The 22,599-nt window shown below is 24.7% G+C and overlaps 4 protein-coding genes across 4 annotated transcripts; all 4 read right to left on the bottom strand.

The window, feature by feature from the left end:
* Window positions 1-1,729: 1,729 nt before the first annotated feature.
* DICPUDRAFT_25410 (uncharacterized protein) lies at window positions 1,730-5,263 on the bottom strand (the record flags this gene model as incomplete). Its single annotated transcript, XM_003283131.1, has 1 exon — window positions 1,730-5,263. The coding sequence occupies one exon, from the start codon at window positions 5,261-5,263 to the stop codon at window positions 1,730-1,732; it is 3,534 nt and encodes a 1,177-aa protein (XP_003283179.1).
* A 4,138-nt stretch (window positions 5,264-9,401) lies between these two features.
* DICPUDRAFT_96289 (uncharacterized protein) lies at window positions 9,402-11,904 on the bottom strand. The gene is made up of 2 exons (XM_003283130.1): window positions 11,751-11,904; window positions 9,402-11,527 (listed from the first exon to the last, which is right to left on the bottom strand). Exons 1-2 carry the CDS (start codon window positions 11,765-11,767, stop codon window positions 9,505-9,507), a joined length of 2,040 nt encoding a protein of 679 aa, XP_003283178.1. The 5' UTR covers window positions 11,768-11,904; the 3' UTR covers window positions 9,402-9,504.
* Window positions 11,905-13,408: 1,504 nt separating this feature from the next.
* DICPUDRAFT_96288 (uncharacterized protein) lies at window positions 13,409-17,036 on the bottom strand (the record flags this gene model as incomplete). Its single annotated transcript, XM_003283129.1, has 1 exon — window positions 13,409-17,036. One exon carries the CDS (start codon window positions 17,034-17,036, stop codon window positions 13,518-13,520), a length of 3,519 nt encoding a protein of 1,172 aa, XP_003283177.1. The 3' UTR covers window positions 13,409-13,517.
* Window positions 17,037-18,502: 1,466 nt separating this feature from the next.
* DICPUDRAFT_25386 (uncharacterized protein) lies at window positions 18,503-22,033 on the bottom strand (the record flags this gene model as incomplete). Its single annotated transcript, XM_003283128.1, has 1 exon — window positions 18,503-22,033. One exon carries the CDS (start codon window positions 22,031-22,033, stop codon window positions 18,503-18,505), a length of 3,531 nt encoding a protein of 1,176 aa, XP_003283176.1.
* Window positions 22,034-22,599: the final 566 nt, after the last annotated feature.

Here is a 22,599-nt window from a genome sequence, read left to right as displayed (position 1 = left end):
TAGCTAAAAAACAATCTGATCTAACATCATATTGATCACCCAAAAAAGCTATTCTACCTAATGATTTTTTTATTAAAGTATTCATTTCTTTTATAAAAAAATAAAAAACAAACCAATATTAGTATACATTTGTATATATAATTATTTTATTTGTAAGGTATAATGAAATTTTAAAAAATAAAAAAAAATTTAAAGAAAATAATGTTACCTAAAAAAATCAATAAAAAATCAATGGAATCAGTAATATAATGATAAATAAAAATATAATATTATAATATATTATTTGTAAATTGAAAAGCAATATGTTTTATTATGAATAAAAAAAAACAAACATTAATGATTATTAATGGAAAACAAAAAATTATATTATAAATTTTTTTTTTCATTTTCACAACTTATTATAAAAAAAAAATTTCTAATAATAATTTTTTTTTTTATTGGTTAATATTTTTTTTATGATAAAATCCTGGAAAAATAAAAAAATGGGTTATTTTTAAGAGGTATAAAAGACCACCCAACACTAAAAACTTCTAATTAATAGGGATTATATTACTCTCAGAGATATTTGTTTTAAAAAAAAAAATGTAGATTTACCCCCACACAATTTTTTTTTTTTTTACCAAAGAAACATATTTAGGGGCTAAAAATAGAATCTTTTCCTAATTATCAAAATAATATGGTTTAAATCCATAAAACTTTATTAACAAAATAATATTCCTTTATTAAATATTATTAAAATAAAATAATTTGAAACTATTTTTAAAAATAAATTATTTTTTTGGTCTCTTCAAGTGTTTCCTCATAATTTGTGTATTAGCTGATCTACAAGAAACATAATGATGGTTAATGTTTCAAATTGATAGTAAAAACTCAAAGAAATAAACGAACAGGTTTGTTGTAAAATAAATGGTTTAATAAAATAAAAAATAAATAAAAAATAAATAAAAAATAAAAAAAATAAAAAAATAAAATTTTTTATATTTTTTCAAAAATATTGGGCAAATTTTTGAAAATATAATTTGTAAAAAATATTTACTCTATTATAATAAAGGGTCTACATATATTTTCCAAGCACTGCAAACAATAGAGAAAGCAATAATATTTCAATAGATACACCTCCAATTAATACTTTAGATTATCACTTTACTAAAGATGTATATACACCAAAAACATTAAATAAGAACTGATATAGATATGTAATTGAATAGTTTTATATGTAGAAATAATTTACCATTTATAATTTCAAATGATAAATATACATTATATCTAATATGGTAAGTAATGTTATATACAATTTTTTAAATAAAAAATTTTAATTTTTTATTAACCAGTTATTATTTTTTTAATCATCAGAAAATCAATTAAATAATGTCACTTGTGTACCAGAAAAGGAACAACCGTTCAAATTTGGGGCGGGATAGAATAGAACAATGTGTTTTGTTATAAAAATGGAACAACATTTCATTGAGTAGATATTATCGAAAACTCTGTCTTTTATGAATATTATAAAATTTCACAAATTGGATGATTAAATTACAAATAAAATTAATGTGTACCAGAATTTTAAATTTTTTTATATGAATTTTTTCTTTTTTAGTTATATAGTTTTTAAAATAAAAAAATAGTCCAGTGTGGGGGTAACTTAACATTTTTATTTTTATAAATTCTAAAATTATTTATTAAATTTTTAAAAATTATTTGTCCAAAAATAAATTAAAAAAGAATGTATTTATTTGAAGTAAAAATATGATTTAAATTTGTTATATAAATTTTCTATTGGTTTAATTACAATTGGTTTGTAGTTTGAGGTCATTTGAGCAGACTCATTACCTTCAATGTGAAGCTTTAATGTTGGACCATTGATTGGAAGATTCTTTAATTTTTCAATTAATATAGGGACTTGGTCGACAGTAATTAATTCATTACAATTGCTTACGGCGGCCTGTAAAATTCTATTTTGCTCTTCAAATATTAATAAATTCTTTTCAAGTGATTTTTTATTTGTTTTATCTGTCTTGTAATCTTCAGTTTGGATACACATTTTCAAATATTCAATGACAGTATCGACATAGCCAGTAATTGAATTTTCTTTTAAAAAAAATGAAAGTTTTGAACTAATATTTATGATTTCTGTTTTTTCTTTGTTGTTTGCTTCGATTTCTTTTTCTAATTCAATAATTGCTTCTTTTTTGAGTTGACAGCTGTCGGTGGCTATATTTATCTGATCTTTAATGGCGGCATTTTCTAAAGTCTTGGTGACAGGATATGTTTCATATGTAATATGCATATGACTAGTGTAATGGCATGAGAACTGACATTCAGTGCACTTTAAGTCGCTTTTTCCAATAGCACAACAATTTTTTAAGTCAGCAGAGTTCTTTGTGTTGGTTGGACCTTTAATTTGGCAACCAACGTGGCATCTTTGAGCATAGTGAACGATTTCATTACCATCTTTACCCGTTATAACTTTTATACAAGTAGAGTTTGTACAGACTGTGGTTGGTTCATCTAAATCTCTTCTTTCTACATCATCATATTTTATTATTAATTTCTTTTTAAGAGATTCTAAATCACTATTGTCATCTTCAATTTCCTTTTTTTTGGTTGTAATAGTTTTGACTTTAGTTTCAATCATTTGTGTAATTTCGACAATTGGTCTTGTTAGAGCATAGATTAGTCTTCTTGATTCATTAAGACTTGTAGTGTTTCTGATATTGTGTGGTGGTAACAAGTTAAGATATGATATTAAATTGTTGGTTGATGTAACAGAGGTTTTCCAGCTATTTGAGAAATCTTTAATTTGATCTTCGCCGAACTGGACATCATTTTTAAGAGCTGCAAGGAATCTGAATGATTCACTATCAAAGCAGAATGTGTTTGAAGATGTATACTTGAGATCTGGGACATTTAAACTTTGAACCATTTTTGAAATCTTTGGATGTGAGTCACCTGGTTGGTAAAAAGTTGAACGTGAATTTGTGTAACAAAATACAATGTTTTTAGCTGCATTTTTATTAAGTTGTGATAATAAACCTTTGAAACAATAGGTTGAAACTACAGTTTCTCTTGCTTCGTTTGGTTTTAAAAGAATACAAATACCATCAATTGTATCAAATCTTGAGATATAGCTAAGAATGTGTTCAAAATTTGCTTTATCTTGATCAACACCTCTTACATCACCAATACCTGGAGTATCAATGATTGTTAGATTTAAATCTAAAAATATATAGGTTTGACATGATTGAGTTGATGATTGGCCAACTGATAAATTCTCATTTTTAGTTTTATTACCAATTGATATTTCTTTTTGGACTCCATTTGTAACCATTGAAAATTTAATTGGAATTAATACTTTTATTTCACCTTTAATTGCATCTTCTAAACTATGATATAAAGCATAGTTAACCAATGAATTGATGAATGTAGATTTTCCGACACCTGTCTCTCCTAATAATAATAGAGTTAATGGTCTTGGTGGTAAGTATTTTAATTGGTCCTCCTCACTGTTTGGAAGTTTAACATAATCGTTACCATGCTCTGGTTCACAACATTTAAAAGTACAGCTGGTTACTGGATATGATCCACATTGACAATAAAGAGTTTTGGTGCTATACTTTAAATATTGATTACAAACAAGACAAATAAACTCTTTTGGAACCTTTGGACAATCTTTACCGGGACACTTTAGTCTTAAAAATGGTATGTCCATTGGAGCTTTACCATTAAAATTGAAACCAGTTTCTTCAAAACGCTCAGAAAAATTTGAGAATGGGTAAATTATGAAATTTGATTGCTTTAGCTTTTGATTGACATAGATCTCAACAAATGGGACTTTTGAGGTACTATCATTGGATGAATTCTCTTGGTTTGGTACTATGTTATGCATTTCAAGATCAATGATTGCAAATTTTGTTTTTTTTCTCTTTTCATTATATTTGGTAATAAAAGTTGAAATATAAATTGGATCCCATGTTTGGCTCATTGTTCTTGTTGAATTGTAGTAGTTGAGAATGTAGAGCTTACAATTATTTTTAGATTTTTTGATGACTTGAGATTTATTCATTGTCTTTGAAACAATATCAATATTTAAAGCTTTAATTTCTTGAATAAATGAAAGTTGGTTTTTAAGGTTTGCTTGATGTGATAGTTCTAAGAACTTTTTGATTCCGTTAGATGAGTATTCAGATGAAATATAGCTGCTGACACATTCTTCAAGAGATGAGATATCTTTGGTACAACCTCTAACAGCGACTATCAATTCTGAAATTGATTTTTTAAATGTCTTTTCGTTGACTGAAACTTTATTAATAAAGTCAGAAACTGGTGATAGTTGATTGATATTAAAGAAATCTTTCATTTCGAGTAGCTCTGCATAAAAACCCTTTAGTTCAAGTTGATGAGCTGCTAATTGTTCGAATTCCACTTCAATCTGTTTGATTAAATCTTCTCCGATATTTTTATAAACTCTTTTTAATTCATTTTCAATAGATAATTGTCTTTGAACAGTTTCGATTGGTAGTAGCATATATTCAACTGGTATACCTTTGCCTTTGTTGACTGTTTCTAAGTACTTTGGTATCTTTTTCATAATATTTAAAGCAGCTTCGACACTATTTGGGATTTCTTCATTCTTTGGGATAATTTCACCAAAAAATTTGATTTTAAATTCACCAAGTAATTTTCTATCGTTTTCTTTTAAAGAGAAATCACCATCCATGCTAAAGCAGCCACCAATATTTTTCATAATATCACTTAAAGAACCAGATATCTCCTTCTTGTTAGACTCGTCTTTAAAAGTCTTTTCAAATGTAACAATTACATTTGCACCATATTTAATTTTAGTGACAATATGAGTAGCCTCGCTGTTGTTTAAGCTGTCAATATCTATTGGACTTTTAAGTGAATTTGTTTTTATATCGATTGAATCTAAAGAGGTTTCTATCTTGTAAATTAATGAACCTCTAACAACTTTTTTTTCGTTGTTATCTTCCTTTAAATAGGATGCAGAACCGGTGATATCTATTAAACCACATAAGATACTTAGTTTTAAATTGCCATCTACACCTAAGCTGTTAAACTTTTCTTGTGACGAGCTTGATGCAAAATTTTCGTAACTTAAATCAGAAACATTTGCAGTTTGAATATTTTCTTCTGGTATTTGATCTTTGAAAATATTTGTATTTAAAAAAGAATCTGATCTAACATCATATAGTTGACCCAAAATTGCTGTTCTACCCAATGATTTTTTTTTTAAAGTATTCATTTCTTTTTTTTTAAAAAAAAAAAATAAAATATTAATATATTATTTTATTAGGTGTGTTGAAATAAAATGAAATTATAAAAAATTTGTGAGGATAAAAATGAAAAAGAAAAAAACTATAAATTTTTTGTAGTTTTGTTAAATGGTTATATATTGTGTATACTGAATAAATATTGTGATTTTGACTCATTAAAACACTTGAAATATTAATAAAAAAAAATAAAAAAAATTTTTTTTATTTTTTTTATTAATTTTAAATAGAGGTTGAAAATTATCTTTATCGTTATCCTTTTTGTATCACTTGGAAGATTTAAAAAAAAAGAATAAAAGTCGATAAAAAAAAAAAAAAAAATATAAAAAAAGGATAATAATTTATAAAATTATAAAATATTTTTGTAAAAAAAAAAAAAAAAAATTGAAAATAAAATTTTTTGGTCTATTTATAGAGCTAATTTAGAAAATGTGTAGAATTATGAATACGTATATTATAATTTAATATTGATTATTGTTTTTTTGGAAAAAAAAAAAAAAAAAAAAAAACAATAATTCGACCTTTTGTTTTGGTTTTGTATTGGTTGAGTTTTTTATTAATAAAAAAGAAAATAATATTATATTCGTTTTTAGTATTTATTTAAAAATATGATTTATTTTTATAGTTTTTTTTTTTTTTGAAATATAATATTGTCATTTTATTTTTAAAGAGGTGTGAATAAGCATCAACACAAGTAAAAAATAGCACCATAATATTAGTGTTAGTTTCAAAATGGTTTTGTGAAGGTTTTTGAAAGGAAAATAAAAATATTATAATTAATAAAATTCAAAATTTAAAAAAAATTTTTAAAAAAGCGCGGATTATAATTAAAAAAAAAATAAAAAAAAAAATAAATAAAATGTTTAAAAAAAATTAAAAGAAATTTTAAAAAAAAATTAAAAGAAAGGCGGAAAAGAGAAAAATTGTGATGGGTGTGTTTGTGCTGTTATTTTACATCTATTTGCAAATTATAAAAATCGATAAAAATGAATAATTTTTTTTAAAAAAAGAGATAATTTTTTTTAAAAAAAAAGATAACTTTTAAAAAAAATTTTTAAATGAATAAGATAACGATAATGGGTAAAAACTGAGAATAAAGATAATTTTTAATCTCTAATTTTAAATAATTGAGGTGTATAACTTACTTTGAAAAAACTAACAGTGAGGAAGAAGATTAGTGAAAAATCAATTGATATATTTTATTAAAAGAAATAATAAATTAAAATATAATTTAGAAAAAAATAAATATTTATAAGTTTGTAAACTAAAATATGATGAATGAATAAATAAAAAAAACAAAAACATGCTTATTTATAGAAAAAAAAAATAGGATTAAAAAAGTTTTCATTAATCAATTTTTTATAATAAAATCCCTAGGAAAATGAAAAAAATGTTTTTATTACAAAATCTTAAAATGAAAAAAAAAAAATATTTTCAAAAAAATAAAGCTTTTATTTATTCTAATGATTTTCTTAAGATTTTGTTTCCATAAATATATTTTTTTATTTGATAATGCTGGGAAACTGAAAAAAATGTGTTTATTTAATAAAGATCACTCAACTGAGTGATCTTTAAGATTAACATTAACACACTATTTGCACACTGTTTTAACTCTCAAAAAACCAAATTACTTTAATATAAAAACTATAAAAAAACAAAAAAACAAAATAAAGATATTAGGCCCTAAAAATAGGAAAATCTTTTCCGGATTTTCAAAATTTTAATTCCAAAAATCCTGATATTCCTTTATTCATTAATATTAAAAAAAAAGAACTTTGTAACTATTTTAAAAAAATTTATTTTTTATAACACCCATAAAAAATGTCTTTTAAAAATAAAATTTTTATTTGAATAATTAAAAAAAATATTAAAAAAAAAAAAAAAATTTCAAAAAATATAAATTTTTTTTTTTTATTATCAAGTCCAACCAAATTTGAAATAACAAAAAAAAACACACCAAATTCTAAACATTTTCTCACTCTACAAATTTCCCCCTGCTAATTTATTATTATTAAATTAATAATTAAGTGATACAAAAACTTAAAAAATAATAAAAAGTTAAGTGATGAAATTCGATTCTCAATATTACAGTTAGTTGCATAAATTTTGCAACACACATATTATTTTTGCAATTTATATAATAAAATTTTATGGTTTAAATTTTGGATTTTCGGAGTAACATAAATAAAAATCATTTAATCTATACTTAAATAAAATATATTTTAAAGGTTGTAAGAAAAAAAAAATAATATTTTTTTTTTATTTTTTTTTTTTATTATTATTATTTCTATGTTGCAAAATTTTAGAATAAAGATTTTGAGTAAAGGTTTTTTTGAAATTTTTTTATAAAAAAATTTGTAGTTATTATAATTTATTAATATTTAGTGAATTCACCTCTATTTTGAATTATTTTATTTATTCTGGTTGAAATTGATTCATTTAATTTATTTAAAAATGATTGTTCAATATTAAACCAAATAAGATGAATTGATTCATCGAAAGGTTCATGAGGTTTGGCGATGCGACGTTGAACTAAACGTTTTTTTAAGATTGACCATAGGTTTTCTATTATATTTAAATCTGGTGAAGAGGGTGGAATAAATTGTACTCTAATGTTATTTTCTTCATATTATTTTTTAACAGCAGCTGACTTATGGACAGAGCAGTTATCTTGAAAAAGAGTGACTTTAAAAAAATCAATTTCATAGTCTTTTAATGTTTCCATATATTCATCTCCCATTACATTTATGTAGGTATCGCCATCCATGTTACCATTAATATAGGCTCCACAACCAAACTCATGCAAAGTAATGCAACCCCAAAAAAATTTTGAAATTACAGATGGTCTTTTTCTTTTTAAAATATTTTCTTCTTTCATCTACTGCCCTGAATCCATCTTTTATGCCTCTATTTTTAAGAAAATCTTACAATTTTGGTTTCATCTGCTAAAATCACCTGTTTCCAATTTTCTGTGGTATAATTTTTAAATTTTTTTAGGTAAGTATACCTTTGCATCTCAGTTTCTTTTGTAAAATAATGCTTGCATTACAAATAATTATAAAAAATGTTTTGTCTCTTTAGAATTCTTCTAATTGTTGAAGTTGAAAGTTTTATACCCAATGATCTTTGGGCAAGCTTAGGTAAACTAATGCATTATTTGATTGACCATTTAGTGTGTATTTTTTGCAAATTTTTTTTGTTTCAAAAGTATACTTTCTTGGAACTCCTGGAATTTGTTTTGGATTAATTGAGTTTGTTTTTTGATATTGTTTTCGAATTCGGTAAATGGTTGACCTATTTACACCAAAAAATATTTGCGATTTCTTGATCACTTTTTCCTTTGAGAAAATTTTCTAAAACTAACTCTCTTTTTTCTAATTAAAGAGCTATTTTAATTTAAAATTTAATTATCTTTTAAACTATGTTTGTAAATATATGAAAAAATAAAAATATAAATTTTTATTAAAAATATACATACACTCAAAGTTATTTATCAAAAATTTTGCATCAAACAAATAATGACAATAAAAAAAAAAAATAAAAAAAAATAAAAAAAAATAAAATTTAAAAAAATGGCAAACAAAAATTTTAAATAACCGACACTTATAATTTTATTTAAAACAAACAATATTTTTTAATTTAAAAATTCTTCATAGATATTTAACAATTTCTAAAATCAAAATGCTTGTTGCAAAATTTATGCAACTAACTGTAACATATAATAATAGGGATTATTTGTCAAACTCAAAAATTAGGTGTAATAAATCATTGAAAAACCCATAATTTAATAGATGAAGCAAAGCTTAGGTTGATCCATTACTACACACATTCCAGATATTAATATTATTGAAAATTAAGGTCAATTGTTAAAGAAAGGGGTATCAAAAAAGCTTTATGCCCTAATTTGCCATGTTGGATTATGCCAAAGTTAATTTTATTTAATTGAAACATCAAATCATTGAATCATTATATGAATTTCTTCTTGCGATAATCTACTCAATATATGAAGCACATGATATTTCAATTATTAAAAAATATTTTTTATTATTTTTTAGTTAGTTGTAAAAAAAAATATAAATAAAATTTAAAAATTAAAAAAAAAGGAAAAATATTGTGACCATGTTTTTTATTTTTTATCAGACCAATTCAAATTTCTTTTTGGTTTTCTTTATAACCATCTTCTAAAATAATATTTTCAATGTCATCTTCTAAACTATGAGTGGCCAACTGATAAATAATCATCTTTAGTTTCATTACCAATGGATATTTCTTTTTGGACTCCGTTTGTAACAATTGAAATTTTATTTGGAATTATTGAATCTTCTAAACTATTATATAAAGAGTAGTTAACCAATGAATTGATGAAAGTAGATTTACCGGCACCTGTCTCTCCCATTAATAATAGAGAAATTGATCTTGACGGTTTAGGTGGTTTTGGTGGTTTTGGTGGAAAGTATTTTAATTGGTCCATTTTATTGTTTGGAAGTTGGAAATAACCGTTGCCATGTTTTGGTTCACAACATTTAAAAGTACAGCTGGTTACTGGATATGAGCCACATTGACAATAAAGAGTTTTGGAGCTATACTTTAAATCTTCATCACAAATAAGACATTTCCACTCTTTTAGATCCTTTGGACAATCTTTACCTGGGCACTTTAGTCTTAAAAATGGTGTATCTATTGGAGCTTTATCATTAAAATTGAAATCAGCCACTTTAAAAAACTTAGCAAAATTTGAGATTTGCTTAACTTTGAAATTTGATTGCTTTAGTTTTTGATTGATATATAGTTCAATAAATGGGACTTTGGAGGTACTATCGCTTGATGAATTCTCTTGGTTTGGTAAAGAGTTATGAATTTCAAGATCAATGATTGCAAATTTTGTTTTTTTTCTCTTTTCATTATATTTGGTAATAAAAGTTGAAATATAAATTGGATGCCATATTTGATTTATTGTTCTTGTTGAATTGTAGTAGTTGAGAATGTAGAGCTTACAATTATCATTTGAGTTTTTGATTATTTCAGATTTATACATTGTCTTTGAAACAATATCAATATTTAAAGCTTTAATTTCTTGAATAAATGAAAGTTGGTTTTTAAGGTTTGCTTGATGTGATAGTTCTAAGAACTTTTTGATTCCGTTAGATGAGTATTCAGATGAAATATAAATGTTGACACATTCTTCAAGAGATGAAATATCTTTGGTACAACTTCTAACAGCGACTATCAATTCTGAAATTGATTCTTTAAATGTCTTTTCGTTGACTGAAACTTTATTAATAAAGTCAAAAACTGGTGATAGTTGATTGATGTTAAAGAAATCTTTCATTTCGAGTAGCTTTGCATAGAGACTCTTTAATTCGAGTTTATGGGCTGCTAATAGTTGAAATTCCAATTCGACTTGATTGATTAAATCTTCTCCAATTTTTTTGTAAACTCTTTCTAATCCAGTTTCGATTGATAATTGTCTTTTAACAGTTTCGATTGGTAATAGCATATATTCAACTGGTTTACCTTTGCTTTTGTTGTCTGTTTCTAAGTACTTTGGTATATTTTTCATAATATTTAAAGCAGCTTCAGAACTATCTGGGATTTCTTCATTCTTTGGGATAACATCACCAAAAAAATTGATTTTAAGTTCATCAAGTATTTTTCTTTCACTTTCTTTTAAATTTAAAGAGATATCACCATCCATGCTAAAGCTGCCACCAATTTTTTTCATAACAGCACTTAAAGAACCAGATACCTCAGAATTGTTTGCCTCATCACTATAAGTCTTTTCAAATGTAACAATTACATTTGCTCCATATTTAATTCTAGTGACAATATGAGTAGCCTCGCTGTTGTTTAAGCTGTCAATATCTATTAGACTTTCGAGTGTTTTTATATCGATTGAATCTAAAGAGGTTTCTATCTTGTAAATTAACGAACCTCTAACTACTTTTTTTTTGTTGTTATCTTCCTTTAAATACGATGCAGAACTGGTGATTTCAATTAAACCACATAAGATACTAAGCTTTAAATTATCATCTACACCTAAGCTGTTAAACTTTTCTTGTGACGAGCTTGAGACAAAATATTCGTAACTTAAATCAGAAACATTAGCAGTTTGAATTTTTTCTTCTGGTATTTGATCTTTGAAAATATTTGTAGTTAAAAAAGAATCAGATCTAACATCATATTGATCACCCAAAAATGCCGTTCTACCCAATGATTTTTTTTTAATGAATTCATTTCTTTTTTTTTAAAAAATATAAAAACAATTGAATATTAGTTTTCATAATTAACTATTTTATGTAAATATTTTTTAAGAACAGAACGAGGATTAAAATGTAGTAAAAAAATAGTGTAAATTTTTTAGGTGGGTTAATTATAATTAGGGTTATATTGTGTATACACTTGAAAAAAATTTACCCTTATATTTAACAAACCTCCTTAATCATAAAAATTTTAACTTACTTTGAACAAACAAACATTGAGAAAAAAGATAAATGAAAAATCAATTGATAATATAGAAAAAAATATATATTTTATTATTTTTTTTAAATAAAAACAATAATCAATATCATAATATAAAGGTATATGGTTTTGTGAAGGTTTTTGAAAGGAAAATAAAAAAAATAGTATAATTAATAAAATTTAAAAATAAAAATAAAAAATTAAAAAAAAAATAAAAAATTTATCCATTAAAAAACAACCCAATTTTTTTTTATATTCCCAAGATTTTATCATAAAAATTGTTTTATTAAAACAAAATCATTGGGAAAATAAAAAAAATAAAAACCTTATCAAAATAATTTTTTTTTATAAATTATTAATGTTTTTGTTTTTTTTTTATCTTGTTTTAGTTTTACAAATTTATTAAAAAAATAATTCAACCTTTTGGTTTTTATTAAAAAATGAATATTATATTGTATTTTTAGTTTATTGTGAATACGAAAAAATAAAAACAATCAGAATCATTATATTTTTTTTAAAATAAAAATACATTTTGTTCTACACAGTTTAAATAGCTCTATAAATAATAATAATAAAATAATAAATTATTTTCGAAAAAAATTTGGATAAAATATTCACAAATACAGTGCCCGAGGTATATGGTAGACCCCCTGATGTTGTTTAATATGTGTTATATTGATTTATTTGGATGGTTTTTTTTAATTAATACTGGCACAGCCCAAAAATAATTAATAATAATAATAAAAAAAAGTGTTGAAAATAGGGGTAAAAAAAAAAAAAATTAAAATAAATTTAAATATTTATCTCTTTTTAATTTTCAAACTTTTAAAATTTTTTTTATATCATTATAAATTTTAACAAACTGAAAATAGTGTAAATATAATAAACAAAGTGAGGTTAAGTGATGAACTTAGTTACTCAATATTGTTATACAAAAGCAGAGACCAATACTCCAATAATAAAAATGCAAAAAATTGGGTATTTACAAAACGTTGGCAAAAAAAATTCAAAGATATGAACAAAAAGGTTAAATCAATGACAATTAACGCTCTGGAAATGAAAAAAAGATTCTCGAAAGAGATAAACTTCCAATTTGTTTCAAATTTTTGAATGGTGGAGGAGAATTTAAAAAAAGCAGTGTTTGGTAGGAATCAACAACTAGATACACCATACCTGACTGATCAATCAAAACGTATACTATTATTTATAAAAAGAAATTCATGAAACATCCATTAAAAAAAGTTAAAAGAAGAAAAAGATATGATTTTGAATAACTTATTCAACATAATACTGAACTGTAGAACAAATGGAAAATCTTATGTTTATGGATGAAATCACGTTTCAAATATTTAATAAATACAATGATATGGATCTTGAGCCTATGAATCTAATGTTTTACTAGATTAAAATACTAAAACAAGTGTTAGAAAAGGTGGAGATAATGCATTGTTTTGGGGAAACATTTTCTATTATGGTCCTGGAAACTAAAATCATCTTTCAGAGGGTTTGGATTCTTATTTTATTTTATGTTGATTGTGAATCATTTTTTATTATCAATAAAGAGATAAGAATCCAAACCCTCTGAAAGATGATTCTTTTTTAATTTTTAAATTAAAATTTTTTATAATGAAATTACTTTTGTGCTAATTATAATTTTTATTTTAATCGTTAACCACCTATTTTTGACTAATCCCTTTAATTAGAATGAATCAAAGGTTAACAGGACTTTTATTAATTTAATTTTAAGTTTTTTTAGTTATTTAATTTTTATTTTAAAATTGAGGAAAATGATTTTTCTTTTGGTTTAATTACAATTGGTTTGTAGTTTGAGGTCATTTGAGCAGATTCATTACCTTCGATGTGACATTTTAATGTTGGACCATTGATTGGAAGTTTCTTTAATTTTTCAATTAGTACAGGGACTTGGTCGACAGTAATTAATTCATTACATTTGCCTACGGAATCTTGTAAAATTTTATTTTGTACTTCAAAAATTGATAAAATCTTTTCAAGTGATTCTTTACTTTTTTTATTTGTCTTGTAATCTTCAGTTTTGATACACATCTTCAAATACTCAATGACAGTATCAACATAACCAGTAATTGAATTTTCCTTTAAAAAGAATGAAAGTTTAGAACTAATATTTATGATTTCTGTTTTTTCTTTGTTATTTGCTTCGATTTCTTTTTCTAATTCAATAATTGCTTCTTTTTTGAGTTGACAGCTGTCGGTGGTTTTTTTTATCTTATCTTTAATGATGGTATTTTCTATTGTCTTGATGACAGGATATGTTTCATATGTAATTATCATATGACTAGTGTAACTGCATGAATGCTTACATTGACTGCATTTTAAGTCACTCTTTCGAAAAGCTGAGCATTCTTTTATGTCAGGGTTCTTGGTGTTGGTTGGACCTTTAATTTGACAACCAACGTGGCATCTTTGAGCATAGTGAATGGTTTCATTACCATCTTTATCCTTACTAATAACTTTTACACAAGAAAAGTTTGTACAAACAGTGGTTGGTTGATCTAAATCTCTTCTTTCGGAATCATAATATTTAACCATTAAATTGTTTTTAAGATATTCTAAATCACTATTGTCATCTTCAATTTCCTTTTTCTTGATTTTAATAATATTGACTTTGTATTCTATCATTTGTGTAATTTCAACAATTGGTCTTGATAAAGCGTAGATTAATCTTCTTGATTCATTTAGGCTTGTAGTGTTTCTGATATTGTGTGGTGGTAACAAGTTAAGATATGATATTAAATTGTTGGTTGATGTAACAGAGGTTTTCCAGCTATTTGAGAAATCTTTAATTTGATCTTCGCTGAACTCGATACCTTGTTTAAGTGCTGCAAGGAATCTAAATGATTTACTATCAAAGCAGAATGTGTTTGAAGATGTATACTTGAGATCTGGAACATTTAAACTTTGAACCATCTTCAAAATTTTTGGATGTGAGTCACCTGGTTGGTAAAAAGTTAAACTTGTATTTGTAAAGCAAAATACAATATTTTTAGCTGCATTTTTATTCAGTTGTGATAATAAACCTTTGAAACAATATTTTTCAAGTTCAGTTTCTCTTGATTCGTTTGGTTTTAAAAGAATACAAATACCATCAATTTTATCGAATCTTGAGATATAGCTAAGAATGTGTTCAAGGTTTGATTTATCTTGATCAACACCTCTTACATCACCAATACCTGGAGTATCAATGATTGTTAAGTTTAAATCTAAAAATACATAGGTTTGACATGATTGAGTGGATAATTGGCCAGCTGATAAATGCTCATCTCTAGTTTCATTACCAATTGATATTTCTTTTTGGACTCCGTTTGTAACAATTGAAAATTTAATTGGAATTAATACTTTTATTTCACCTTTAATTGCATCTTCTAAACTATGATATAAAGCATAGTTAACCAATGAATTGATGAATGTAGATTTGCCGACACCTGTCTCTCCCAATAATAATAGAGTTAATGGTCTTGGTGGTAATAATGTTAATAGGTCTTTTTCATTGTTTGGAAGTTGAAAATAATCGTTACCATGCTCAGGTTCACAACATTTAAAAGTACAGCTGGTTACTGGATATGAGCCACATTGACAATAAAGAGTTTTAGAACTATACTTTAAATCTTCATCACAAATAAGACATTTCCACTCTTTTGGAACCTTTGGACAATCTTTACCGGGACACTTTAGTCTTAAAAAAGGTGTATCCATTGGAGCTTTACCATTAAAATTGAAACCAGTTTCTTTAAAACGCTCAGCAAAATTTGAGAATTGGTTAATTTTGAAATTTGATTGCTTTAGCTTTTGATTGAGATATAGTTCAATAAATGGGACTTTAGAGGTACTATCGCTTGATGATTTCTCTAGGTTTGGTGAAGAGTTATGAATTTCAAGATCAATGATTGCAAATTTGGTGTTTGTTCTCTTTTCATTATATTTGGTAATAAAAGTTGAAATATAAATTGGATCCCATATTTGGCTCACTGTTCTTGTTGAATTGTAGTAGTTGAGAATGTAGAGCTTACAATTATTATTTGATTTTTTAATGATTTCAGATTTATTCATTGTCTTTGAAATAATATCAATATTTAAAGCTTTAATTTCTTGAATAAATGAAAGTTGGTTTTTAAGGTTTGCTTGATGTGATAGTTCTAAGAACTTTTTGATTCCGTTAGATGAGTATTCAGATGAAATATAGCTGCTGACACATTCTTCAAGAGATGAAATATCTTTGGTACAACTTCTAACAGCGACTATCAATTCTGAAATTGATTTTTTAAATGTCTTTTCGTTGACTGAAACTTTATTAATAAAGTCAAAAACTGGTGATAGTTGATTGATATTAAAGTAATCTTTCATTTCGAGTAACGCTGCATAAAAACCCTTTAGTTCAAGTTGATGACCTGCTAATTGTTCAAATTCCACTTCAATCTGATTGATTAAATCTTCTCCGATATTTTTGTAAACTCTTTCTAATCCAGTTTCGATTGATAATTGTCTTTTAACAGTTTCGATTGGTATTAGCATATATTCAACTGGTTTACCTTTGCCTTTGTTGACTGTTTCTAAGTACTTTGGTATCTTTTTCATAATATTTAAAACATCTTTGGCATTACTTGAGATTTCTTCATTATTTGGGATAACGTCACCTACAAATTTGATTTTAAATTCATCAAGTATTTCTCTTTCGTTTTCTTTGAGATTTAAAGAGACATCACCATCCATGCTAAAACAGCCACCAATTTTTTTCATTAGAGAATTCAAAGAACCAGATACCTCGTTCTTGTTAGCATCATCACAATAGGTCTTTTCAAATGTAACAATTACATTTGCGCCATATTTAATTCTAGTGACAATATGAGTAGCCTCGCTGTTGTTTAAGCTGTCAATATCTATTAGACTTTTAAGTGTATTTATATTGATTGAATCTAAAAAGGTTTCTATTTTGTAAATTAATGAACCTCTAACAACTTTTTTTTGGTTGTTATCTTCCTTTAAATACGATGCAGAACCTGTGATATCTATTAAACCACATAAGATACTAAGCTTTAAATTGCCATCTACACCTAAACTACTAAACTTTTCTTGTGACGAGCTTGAGTCAAAATATTCGTAACTTAAATCAGAAACATCAACATTTTGAATTTTTTCTTCTGGTATTTGATCTTTGAAAATATTTGTATATAAAAAAGAATCTGACCTTATATCATATAGTTCACCTAAAAATGCTGTTCTACCCAATGATTTTTTTTTTAAAGTATTCATTTCTTTTTTTATAAAAAAAAAAAATAGAAACAAATGGATATTAGTTTACATTTTAAAAATATTTTGTGTAAAAATTAAAACAATAAATTTTTTTTTCAGGAATTATAAATTTGTAAACTTACTCTGAAAAAGCCAACAATGGTAAAAATGAAAAATGAAAAATCAATTGTATTAGAAATAATAATAAATTAAAATATTGATAATTTAGAAAAAAATAAATATTTATAAGTTTGTAAAACTAAAATATGATGAATGAATAATAAAAAAAAAAAACATTAAAGCTTATTTATAGAAAAAAATAGTATTATAAAAAAAATTTTCCAAAGTTTTCATTAATCTATTTATTTATGATAAAATCCCTAGGAAAATGAAAAAAATGGTTTTATTACAAAATCTTAAAATGAAAAAAAAAAAATATTTTCAAAAAAATAAAGCTTTTATTTTTTCTGCTGATTTTCTCAAGATTTTGTTTCCATAAATATATTTTTTATTTTACAATCCTGAAAAACTGAAAAATGTATTGATTTAATATGCAAGAGGAATAAAAGATCACTCAACATTAACAACTATAGCACACTGTTTTAACTCTCAAAAAACCAAATTACTTTAATATAAAAACTATAAAAAAACTAAAAAATAAAAATAAAGATATTTAAAGGCTAAAAATAGGAATCTTTTCCTAATTATTAAAATAATATGGTTTAAAAAAATAAAACTTTATGAATAAAATTTTAATACCATAAATCCTAATATTCAATTATTAAAAATATAAGGGTTTACAGTGCCCATAAAATTCATGTAGACCCTTTATTATTTTAGAGAAAATGTTTTTTACAAATAATATTTTTTTATCAATTATAAAAAAATATTAAAAAAAAAATTAAAAAATAAAAAAAATTATAAAACTTAAAAAAAAAACTTAAAAAAAAAAAAAAACTCACCAAATTTTTAAATTTAATTTTTCTCACACCAAATTTTTTTTATTTCTCCCTTCTAATTTTTTTTATTATTATTAATTTAAAAATTAAGTGTTAAAAAAAACTTTAAAAAATAATAAAAAGTAAAGTAGAAAATAGAAGTATCGCTGGTATTATGGTTTAAATTAACTTTATTAAAATTAGAGCAAAAATTACTAAAATTTTTTTATAGCATAAATTAAATCCTAATGGCTTTCATTTTATTTAATTATACAATAATTTCAATTGAAATATCTATTAATAACAAACTAATTAAAAATTAGTATTTTGTTATTATTATAATTTAAATTATCTAAAATTAGTATAAAATTTTTTTCATTTTCTTTTTTTATAAGATATTTATAACTGTTTTGATGTTTATATTCACACCTCTTCAATAAAATGACGATTATATAAAAATTATTAATTAATATTTTATTAAAAAACATAATAGTACCAATCATTGTTGTTTTAATTAATTATTTAAATTAGAAAAAGAATGTATTTATTTTATTTGAATATTGATTTTAAATTTGATAAAAATGATTTTTCTTTTGGTTTAATTACAATTGGTTTGTAGTTTGATGTCATTTGATCAGATTCATTACCTTCGATGTGAAGTTTTAATGTTGGACCATTGATTGGAAGTTTCTTTAATTTTTCAATTAATACAGGGACTTGGTCGACAGTAATTAATTCACTACAATTGTTTACGGCGGCTTGTAAAATACTATTTTGTTCTTCAAATATTAATAAATTCTTTTCAAGTGATTTTTTATTTGTTTTATCTGTCTTGAGATCTTCAGTTTTGATACACATCTTCAAATATTCAATGACAGTATCAACATAACCAGTAATTGAATTTTCCTTTAAAAAGAATGAAAGTTTAGAACTAATATTTATGATTTCTGTTTTTTCTTTGTTGTTTGCTTCGATTTCTTTTTGTAATTCAATAATTGCTTCTTCTTTGAGTTGACAGCTGTTGGAGGCTTTATTGATCTGATCTTTAATGGCGGCATTTTCCAAAGTCTTGGTGACAGGATAGGTTTCGTAGGTAATATGCATATGGCTAGTGTAATGGCATGAGTGCTTACATTGATGGCATTTTAAGTCATGTTGTTGAATAGCCCAACAATTTTTTAAGTCAGCAGAGTTCTTGGTGTTGGTTGGACCTTTAATTTGACAACCAACGTGGCATCTTTGAGCATAGTGAATGGTTTCATTACCATCTTTACCCTTAATAACTTTTACACAAGTAGAGTTTGTACAAACAGTGGTTGGTTGATCTAAATTTTTTCTTTCTACATCATCGTATCTAACTATTAATTTCTTTTTAAGAGATTCTAAATCGCTATTGTCGTCTTCAATTTCCTTTTTCTTGATTTTAATAATATTGACTTTAGTTTCGATCATTTGTGTAATTTCGACAATTGGTCTTGATAAAGCGTGGATTAATCTTCTTGATTCATTTAGGCTTGTAGTGTTTCTGATATTGTGTGGTGGTAACAAGTTAAGATATGATATTAAATTGTTGGTTGATGTAACAGAGGTTTTCCAGCTATTTGAGAAATCTTTAATTTGATCTTCGCTGAACTCGATACCTTGTTTAAGTGCTGCAAGGAATCTAAATGATTCACTATCAAAGCAGAATGTGTTTGAAGATGTATACTTGAGATCTGGGACGTTTAAACTTTGAACCATCTTCAAAATTTTTGGATGTGAGTCACCTGGTTGGTAAAAAGTTGAACGTGAATTTGTGTAACAAAATACAATGTTTTTAGCTGCATTTTTATTAAGTTGTGATAATAAACCTTTAAAACAATATGTTGCAAGTACAGTTTCTCTAGCTTCGTTTGGTTTTAAAAGAATACAAATACCATCAATTGTATCGAATCTCGAGATATAGCTAAGAATGTGTTCAAAATTTGATTTATCTTGATCAACACCTCTAACATCACCAATACCTGGAGTATCAATGATTGTTAGATTTAAATCTAAAAATACATAGGTTTGACATGATTGAGTGGATGATTGGCCAACTGATAAATGTTCATCTTTGGTTTGATTACCAATTGATATTTCTTTTTGGACTCCGTTTGTAACCATTGAAAATTTAATTGGAATTAATACTTTTATTTCACCTTTAATTGCATCTTCTAAACTATGATATAAAGCATAGTTAACCAATGAATTGATGAATGTAGATTTACCGACACCTGTCTCTCCCAATAATAATAGAGTTAATGGTCTTGGTGGTAAGTATTTTAATTGGTCCTTTTCATTGTTTGGAAGTTGGAAATAATCATTACCATGCTCTGGTTCACAACATTTAAAAGTGCAGCTGGTTACTGGATATGAGCCACATTGACAATAAAGAGTTTTGGTGCTATACTTTAAATCTTCATCACAAATAAGACATTTCCACTCTTTTGGAACCTTTGGACAATCTTTACCGGGGCACTTTAGTCTTAAAAATGGTGTATCCATTGGAGCTTTACCATTAAAATTGAAATCAGTTTCTTTAAAACGTTCAGAAAAATTTGAGAATTGGTTAATTTTGAAATTTGACTGCTTTAGTTTTTGATTGATATATAGTTCAATAAATGGGACTTTAGAGGTACTATCGCTTGATGAATTCTCTTGGTTTGGTGAAGAGTTATGAATTTCAAGATCAATGATTGCAAATTTGGTGTTTGTTCTCTTTTCATTATATTTGGTAATAAAAGTTGAAATATAAATTGGATCCCATGTTTGGCTCATTGTTCTTGTTGAATTGTAGTAGTTGAGAATGTAGAGCTTACAATTATCATTAGATTTTTTGAGGATTTGAGATTTATTCATTGTCTTGGAAACAATATCAATATTTAAAGCTTTAATTTCTTGAATAAATGAAAGTTGGTTTTTAAGGTTTGCTTGATGTGATAGTTCTAAGAACTTTTTGATTCCGTTAGATGAGTATTCAGATGAAATATAAATGTTGACACATTCTTCAAGAGATGAAATTTCTTTGGTACAACTTCTAACAGCGACTATAAATTCTGAAATTGATTTTTTAAATGTCTTTTCGTTGACTGAAACTTTATTTATAAAGTCAAAAACTGGTGATAGTTGATTGATATTAAAGTAATCTTTCATTTCGAGTAGCTCTGCATAAAAACCCTTTAGTTCAAGTTGATGACCTGCTAATTGTTCAAATTCCACTTCAATCTGATTGATCAAATCTTCTCCGATATTTTTGTAAACTCTTTCTAATCCAGCTTCGATTGATAATTGTCTTTGAACAGTTTCGATTGGTAATAGCATATATTCAACTGGTTTACCTTTGCCTTTGTTGACTGTTTCTAAGTACTTTGGTATCTTTTTCATAATATTTAAAGCAGTTTCGACACTACTTGGGATCTCTTCATTCTTTGGGATAACATCACCTACAAATTTGATTTTAAATTCATCAAGTAATTTTCTTTCGTTCTCTTTGAGATTTAAAGAGACATCACCATCCATGCTAAAGCTGCCACCAATTTTCTTCATAACAGCACTTAAAGAACCAGATACCTCGGTCTTGTTAGCCTCGTCACTATAAGTCTTTTCAAATGTAACAATTACATTTGCACCATATTTAATTCTAGTGACAATATGAGTAGCCTCGCTGTTATTTAAGCTGTCAATATCTATTAGACTTTTAAGTGGATTTATATTAATTGAATCTAAAACGGTTTCTATCTTATAAATTAAAGAACCTCTAACAACTTTTTTTTCACTATTATCTTCCTTTAAATAGGATGCAGAACCGGTGATTTCAATTAAACCAGATAAGATACTAAGCTTTAAATTAGCATCTACACCTAAACTGCTAAACTTTTCTTGTGAAGAGCTTGAGACAAAATATTCGTAACTTAAATCAGAAACATCAGCAGTTTGAATTTTTTCTTCTGGTATTTGATCTTTGAAAATATTTGTAGTTAAAAAAGAATCTGATCTAACATCATATTGATCACCCAAAAATGCTGTTCTACCCAATGATTTTTTTTTTAAAGTATTCATTTCTTTTTTTAAAAAAAAAAAAAACAACTGAATATTAGTTTACATTATAAAAATATTTTATACATATATATATAATTATTGTCATGCATCGAAATGAAATTATAAAAATTAAAAAAAAAAAAAATTGTGATTTTTTTTAATTTTTTTTTTTTAAATAAAGTGGGAAAATTTAATTTATGTATAACTTACTTTGAAAAAACAAACAATGAGCAAAAAGATAAATGAAAAATCAATTAACCAATTATAATAATAAAACTATAGCAAAGTAAAATAATATTTATAAAAAAACCTATGTTTATAAATTTGTAAATATAAGATATGAATAAAAAAAAAAAAAATCATTGATGTTTATTTATAGAAAAAAAAATAGTTATTATTTATTTTTTCTTTTCATTTTCCCAAGATTTTGCTTTCATTAAAAAAAACTAACAAGAATCTTCATAGTATAGTGTCGACATTTTAAACTTTAATTTTTTTTTTTAATCGAATTTAAAATATAAATTATTATATGATAAATTTTTAAACTTGTGGTTGTTTTTAATTTGATATCGAGATCTACATTTTTT

The sequence above is a fragment of the Dictyostelium purpureum genome (genome assembly GCF_000190715.1).
Source record: "Dictyostelium purpureum unplaced genomic scaffold DICPUscaffold_4, whole genome shotgun sequence".
Taxonomy (NCBI): domain Eukaryota; phylum Evosea; class Eumycetozoa; order Dictyosteliales; family Dictyosteliaceae; genus Dictyostelium; species Dictyostelium purpureum.
Note: the sequence above shows the minus strand (reverse complement) of the source record. Positions and strands in the feature narration are given on the sequence as shown.